At 43.2% G+C, this 7,193-nt stretch overlaps 1 protein-coding gene across 2 annotated transcripts in view; it reads right to left on the bottom strand.

Moving 5' to 3' along the window:
- Positions 1-1,357: 1,357 nt before the first annotated feature.
- Positions 1,358-7,193, bottom strand: part of mgat4b (alpha-1,3-mannosyl-glycoprotein 4-beta-N-acetylglucosaminyltransferase B) — a 31,867-nt gene continuing 26,031 nt past the window's right edge. The window contains exons 10-15 of one of the 2 annotated variants that reach the window (XM_052074079.1): positions 6,879-6,986; positions 6,621-6,814; positions 5,601-5,679; positions 5,433-5,520; positions 2,969-3,093; positions 1,358-2,187 (exon numbers count right to left, since the gene is read on the bottom strand). In XM_052074079.1, the coding sequence (XP_051930039.1) occupies positions 2,164-2,187; positions 2,969-3,093; positions 5,433-5,520; positions 5,601-5,679; positions 6,621-6,814; positions 6,879-6,986 (618 nt within the window). In that variant the 3' untranslated portion in view covers positions 1,358-2,163. The remainder of the gene's footprint in view (positions 2,188-2,968; positions 3,094-5,432; positions 5,521-5,600; positions 5,680-6,620; positions 6,815-6,878; positions 6,987-7,193) is intronic. The other variant, XM_052074918.1, reaches the window with a different exon arrangement.

Below are 7,193 nucleotides of genomic sequence, written 5' to 3'. Positions count from 1 at the left end.
CTCATTTTGAGGATAATTTGAGTGAGGCAAAAAACTCCTGCACAAGCATATGACGGTTACAATAGATCACAAGACATAAACAATGAAGACGGTGAAATAAGGGAATGTATGAGGGAGGGGGTGATGGTGGGGGACTAGCTTCCGTGCATATTTTCATCAGGGGAAGGTCGAGATAGCAGATGTTGTTTTGGTAGCAGGCTGCCCAAGAATTCAAGACAGCTTTGAGTCCGTGGCTTATGTCTCTTTAGTGGCGTCGATCAGGCAAATCCGTGATTTCAGTCAATATTTGAGCACGGATTCCAGTTTCTCCAAGTTGTTGTCCATCCTGCAGCGACGCTCCAAAACCGCAACAGTTTGTGGTTGAGCACAGTCTGAGTCTGAGTGTTGGACATCCGCGTTATGCCATCCTTAGACCGGCAGCCTCTTCCAGTAGAGCCGCTCCCGTCGGTTGAATTTTTCTATAGATCAGGAAACTGCTCACACCAAACTGCAGCATACCTGTTATCGGAAGGCCGAAAATGTAGATGTCGTCCACATCCTCAACGGAAAGTGTTGACAGGCACACCATTCTCCGCTTCCTCCAAGGATCTAGGGTGTACCCAGCAGCAAAAGTTCCCGAGAGGCAAGTAGGCTCCCCACTGCCTGCTCTTCTCATCGAGAAAATGTTGTTGATGGCATAGAGACCAGCCAACCAATTCCATGTTTGTTTTTAGGATGAAAATACAACAGGAGGCTAGGAAAAGTCAGACAAAGACAGCATATGGACTGAGTGGCGAGCACGGAAGGGTGGGGTGGGGGACAGGAGCAGAAAGCAAAAGCGTCCACCTTCGTCGAGAGCCAAGCAAGAAGTGGTCCGATGGTTAGCTTGTCGACCTCACATGCAGAGATATCTGTGTACAGTGGAAGTAGTTGTGCCTTTAGTACACAGGTGTGAAACTCAAGGCCCGGGGGCCAGATCTGGCCCACCACACCATTTTATGTGGCCCATGTAAGCAAATCAAACATTACGAAAACCTTTATTAAACATGCCAATTTCTTTAGCAATTGCTTGCTAAAATCTCGACCAAAATTTTTAACTCTCAAATCTCATAAGTAATAGAGATATTGTCAGCATTTTCTTGTTACCAAACCCCTCTTTACAGCAATTTAAACAATATTTGAATAATCCGTTGTACTTGATGAGCCTTGACAAAATTGAGTTTGACACCCCTGCTTTAATTGAACTCAAGGTATATTACAAAAAAGTATTTCAGTGACTATTAAAAATGATTGTAATGATGCTAGTGAAATGTTAAAATTAATTGAAATAAACGACTTAGTTGTTTGTAAATCAAACTATATTTCAACAAGAAGACAATGAAATTCAAACATATTTATTGATGATTCTTTTAATAATTTATCCTTTCATCAGCTACTGATATGACAAGAAACTAGACGTGACATAAAAGTAGAAAAGTGTCAAGTACAGAAAAGTACCTCTCTAAAGCGAAGTAATTCTTCTGAAGTAACAGTTGGGAGTACAAAGTAATTTCCAACAAAGTACAGCAAAGAGTTCATTCTGAGCGGGGATCACCATGGCATCCTTCCAACTGTGTGTGTTGTTGCTGTCATGTGAACATCTCTCATCTGTCACGTGACTGGAGCAGAGAAGGTTGTCATCTGATGTCATGTGTACCGTCGCTCTTCCAGTGGGAATTGCATGTCAGTCAGTCCGTGCATCCGACTGTCCAGTGTACAGCCTTGTGAAGGCAACCAGGAAGTCATTCTCAACATTTCGACGAGGAAGCCAAGGAACGTCTTCGCAGGATGTCACCTCCGTCAGTGTGAGTCTCAGAAAAGGATTGCGACTATCGGCTACGCGTGACATCCCAAGTGGCTTCGGTCTGAGAATAAGACCTCGAAAATGGCACCGTCATCAACGTTACCATCATCATCCGACGTCGGTCCTTCCCCAACCGCCATTCGGGTGTCAGAACGTTCAACATGACTTCAACTTCTTGTCACGTGACCTTGCGTCATTTGACTGAGCTTTTTCTACCTGCAGGGGCCAGACGCAACCAGAGGGTGGCGCTGTGGCACTGTGGAAGTTGGGAGGCTTGACTGAGCAAGAAGGAAGGCCCCAAGACACAGAGACCTCAAGACCCAGAGTCCCCCGCTCATTCATCACTCCACTTTCTTGATGAAAATCTGATGGAAACAACAGACAACACACAGGACAAACAATCACATTCATGGTCATTATCATCCTCATCATCATCATCACACTATGAAAGGAATCACCGTGATTAAAATGTTTCAAATCAACACATGCAGACTTAAAATCATACATTCTAGAAATTGATGCTTTACATTTCAGGAATTAAAATGTAAATTCCACATGCGTAGACTATGTTGATTCCAGGAAGAGACTTATTAATTCCAGGACTTTAATTTAGGTCTTAAAAGGGATTTCTTTTATAGCATGAACAGATTGAATATGATTCAAAGCATTAAATTTCACACGTGATCACATCCAATTCCTTGAATAATTAGATCATGTACTAATTTAATTTTCCCTTCGTGTAATATGTTCAAATGAAGTCAATTCAAAGGACTTTTTTTTTCATTGCAATTAAATGTTGCATTCAACATGTGAACAACAATTTCCAGAATGAACTCTTTAAATGAATGAGTTATATTCCAGGGAATCAAATTAAGTTAATTAGTTAAATTAAAAATAACGGGCCAAATTCATGGGACCAACAAATTCAATCCCTGGTGTTGTAACAAGATCAATTCTGGGTGTGGAGAGATCTGCAGGAATCAACATGTTCACTTCCTGGAACATCCCTGGAATCAATGCCTTCAATTTGAGCATTTGTACTCCGGAAATTAATTGATCAAAATGTTTGATTCCAGGTAGGAAGATGTTGACTTCCAGGAATGAACCCATTGGATTTCTGTCCTTCGCATTCTATAATCAAGGTACGAGCAGTCCGACCTCACTGAGGATGATCCAAACGGGAGAGTCACTGATGACATTGAGGCGAATGGCCTCTAAGGGTCCAAAGGTGGGATCCACTTCCCCCTCTGCGATGCCTTTCTGGAACATTCCTGAGAGAAAACGACACAGTGAGAAGAGGATCAATGGGTTCGATACGCTACGTTGGAATATGAGCAGACTAAAAGCCTTTTGGGGGATTTCTCACTATATCTATTGATTGCTGCAGGGACAGCGGCGGGCTATGCTACACTTGATGCCTGGGCTGTGAGTGGGGATTTACCCAACGCAATCCACCTCTTTATCGCCTCACTATCATGCCAAGGTAATAATACAAACCATTGGGAGTGTACAAAATCATCTGGAGCACTTCACAATCAATATTTACCTTCGAACATTACAGAGACATCAAACTTTTCAATCAAGTACAAAGATTAGCCACCAGAGATGCTGATGATGAAATGCATTCAAGCGTGCAGCTGGCTTTGCAAGTCAAGTTTGTTTAGATGGCCCTTTAACCCTTCTCTCGCTGAAGGGGAAAAAAAGGCGACTGTTGGCAAAGGTACAAAAATGCGCGCTCACGTGAGAGGTCGTCAGGGCTCGTGCAAGGTCGCAAATGCTCACCAAAACGTTCGCCTAATGCTGTTGTCGTGATTGCCGCAAGGAATTTTTGAACATGTTCAAATTTCCCCTGCGCCAAAAAAGAGTACAGGCGAACGTCTGGCGACCTCTTTGCGAACTTTTGCGACCGTGAACGAACGCTGACAAACTGAAATGAACGCAACATTCGCTGCCTTCGAAAACACTCACAATTGTTTGCCGCTCAGTGGGATAGGAGTGCTTTAATCACAAAAGAGTGTTGGGGGGCTTCGAAGGATCACGGTTGACCAAAATTTAAAATTTAAAACCACATTCGGTAAAGGAAAACCTCATTTGGGGGATAAAAAGAAGAAACCAAAGAAGAAAGGATGAGCAGGCTACAAAGAATGGCGATTGGGTGACATTTTAGAGGAGAGTAAAGTTTTTCTCTGAACAACCAATCAGAGGATGTCGTTGACTTCACTACTCCGCAATGATGTTCGGAGCGTGACCTTGACTGGTCGCTTATGATGCGTGAATGAAAGAGTCCATATCAATTGTCTTCCATTTTTGAATGCGTGAGAAAGAACCAGTCAAGATGGAAAAAAAAATCAAAAAAGTTGGATTTTTCAATCAGGTGGCGCTGGCATGCTTTTTATTTTGAAGGCCTGACTTGAGCAGCTCCAGGATGTTTACGCTAATGATGGCCGAGTATTGCCAGGAGGCGCTGCGGTTGTGAATGAAAGCTTACATTGTGGAATCGGCCTTGCCATCTCTTGAATTCTTAATACACTATCCCACACACTGAAATTATCCCGGCACATGTCAAGCGCTCCTCCTACTATTTGCAAACATCGCAGCGAACATGCTATGGGTCTCGTTTTTTTTTTAGTCAAATATTGTCAGAGTCCTGAAGAACCCCTGTCGCACAAACCCACCACGTGTTAATTCCTGCGTGGCGGGCTGTGTTCTTGCCAAAACATGCAAATGTTGAATCGAGCTCAAGCTCCAATCGCCGTGGCCGAGTGATAAAGTCGACTACTCGGTTCGTGCGCTACCAGATCGTGAAGTAACTGAAGATTCCGTTGTGATTGAGAAATCTGAACGGACAGTCGAATTAAACACCACCCACCGCTGAGTTGAGGTTGTCATGAGTATAATGTTTGCGTGTGTCATTAGGAGACCTTACATGTAGTATTCCATGCGAGTCCATTAAAGCAAAGCTGATGCTTATGTGTGATTAGTGCTCAGCCGTTCTGGGGATGGGCTGATGTTGATGGTGGTAATGGCGGTGGGTGGGTGTGGGCGGCTGAGGTTAGGGTCAGCATTCATCATAATCCACGTGCTTCCCTGTGTGAGGTCGTCTTCCCGCTCCAGGAAGCATGTGAGCACTAATGGGATTACCTTGATGGCTGCGGCTGGGATGTGTGTGTTTTATTGCTTTTGACGCTCATGCACGCATGCAGTTGTCTGATTCAATAAGAGAGCATATTGATGGTTTTCGGTGGGTTTTGATGCTTTTTGGTGGTTTAGGGGCTCAATAGTGGATTTCGTGTGATGCTACTTGTGAGTGGAGGAGTCCCGCAAGGATCATTTTTCAATCCATGAAGTATTCAAACGTTGGGATCATGTTGTTTATGATGTCATATGTTGGTCAACGACGTCCTCATGGGATATCAAAGTTGTGATCGGAAAAGAAGAACAGTTCAGTTGTATTTCACTTTTTAGGCTACTTTTTAAATATGGGACTTGGAAAGTTCCATAAAATGTCAATTTAAAATCTCTTTGTGGTGATTCGTAAGTAGGAAATCAGTGAATGATCCCGAATGCAGCAAATGCAGAAGAAGAAGAGGAGGAGGAGATGTTGACTGACCAATCCGGATGAATCCATCCTGTGTGCGATGGTATTTCTGACTTTTGTCCTTCCCATCTGTCAGAGCTTCTTTGTCCACCTGAATGTTCTAGAAAACAGCCAAAGTATGCCACATCACACTCTGGATTCCTCATTTATTCTGTTTGCAAGATGAATTGAAAGCCTCACATCAAACGGGAGAACCTCCACCGACGTGTTGACCAGTTTGTCTCCCGGATGTTCAATATTCCCGCTTCGGAAGAAATACCTGCAACGTTTACGACGTTTTAGCAACATCAACATATGACACAGACATCCAAAATGAAATTATCACCATTTTTTTTGTTACTGTATTGAAATAGGGATTAAATTTCATTTTGGAGTGTAACAAGATGCAAGATGGCTTTGGTTTGAATTTCCTGAGAAGTTATGATTTTGGAGATATGAGGATTGCGTCCGCCTGAAAGCCACAGGGCACACGTGAGTTTTTCTGTAAGCTCCATTTGTATGTTTTTGGTGCTGCGTGTGTGTGTGTGTGTGTGTGTAACAGTGGCCGTTGTTTGAAGCTTTAAAGTCTATGCTAATGCCCATTTGCCTGTCTATGGGGTTTGACGATAGCATACTTTGGGTAGGTGGAATCATATGCACTGAAAGAGCAGTCCTTTTAGTTTAAAATTAATATTATTATTATTATTATTATATTTTTTTGCATATGATTAACCCTTTCATGCACCCTGGAGCCTGATAACATGATTAGCTGTCCACTGTAGTAACCGCTGTCCGTGAAAGTTTTAAAATGTGATTAACACATTTTCTTTCTTCAATATTCTCATTGGCACACAGATGCACAACAGTGTCATTCCACAACTCTATAGCTACATCGTCTTTTTTGTGATTGTATGAGATGACGTGACACGAGTCTCATAAAAATAAAGAGAAAAATATAAATAATTTTTTCTTTACAAATTCTCACACTTTTTCATCATAAATAATGTGATTGTAGAGCATTTTAATCATGTGCAATCGATGTACTGTACATGTATAACTTATGTCACGTCAAAGCTTTTCTTCCCAGTGTACTTTGGTCATTGTTTAAATGCCCAATGTTTAATTTTCTTTTATTTTATGTGTCAGTTTTCCAGTCAACTTCAATTGGAAGTGACAAATAAACATCTCGAAGCAAGCCCCCCGACCCCAATAGGTACCAACCTCTCGATGCGCACGGGTGTGAAGAAGCGTATCCGGATGAAGTCGCCCGCCACTGGTGTGAAGGCCCAGAAGAAGTCCTCGCCAAGGTAGGCCTTCTCCAGGGTGAAGTGCTGGTACGTCTTGAGGCTGGTGGTAACCTCGGCCAGCGGGTTGGCGTGACCCTTGTGGAGGCTCTGCTTCCCGAAGTCCTTGTCCTGAAGGCAAAACCGGCACGTTGGTGTTGACGTTCACGTTTCTGTTGATGGCCACGTTTGTCACCTTGAGTTTCTGTATCTTCCCGGCCAGCGAGGAGTGCGTTCCCACGTGTTGGAAGAGTGACGGCTTGAAGCGAATCCTCAGGTTGGCTTTTTGACGGTCGCAGTGTTTCTGGGGAAACACAAGACGACAAGCTTTGTTTGCAAGGCTTTGATGGTTGATTTGGAACAAGAATAGGGACGGTCATTTTCATAATGTCAATGAAAGATAGGCGGTGGTAGACTTCCAATTTGAAAGTTTAGGCCCGGTATACACATCTAAGACAATCGGGATGCTTTTGTGCCAATTTTGCCCCTTCGCCACCAAGTACGTCAAACA

The sequence above is a fragment of the Hippocampus zosterae genome, chromosome 1 (genome assembly GCF_025434085.1).
Source record: "Hippocampus zosterae strain Florida chromosome 1, ASM2543408v3, whole genome shotgun sequence".
Classification (NCBI taxonomy): Eukaryota; Metazoa; Chordata; class Actinopteri; order Syngnathiformes; family Syngnathidae; genus Hippocampus; species Hippocampus zosterae.
This window is presented reverse-complemented; position numbering and strand designations above follow the sequence as displayed.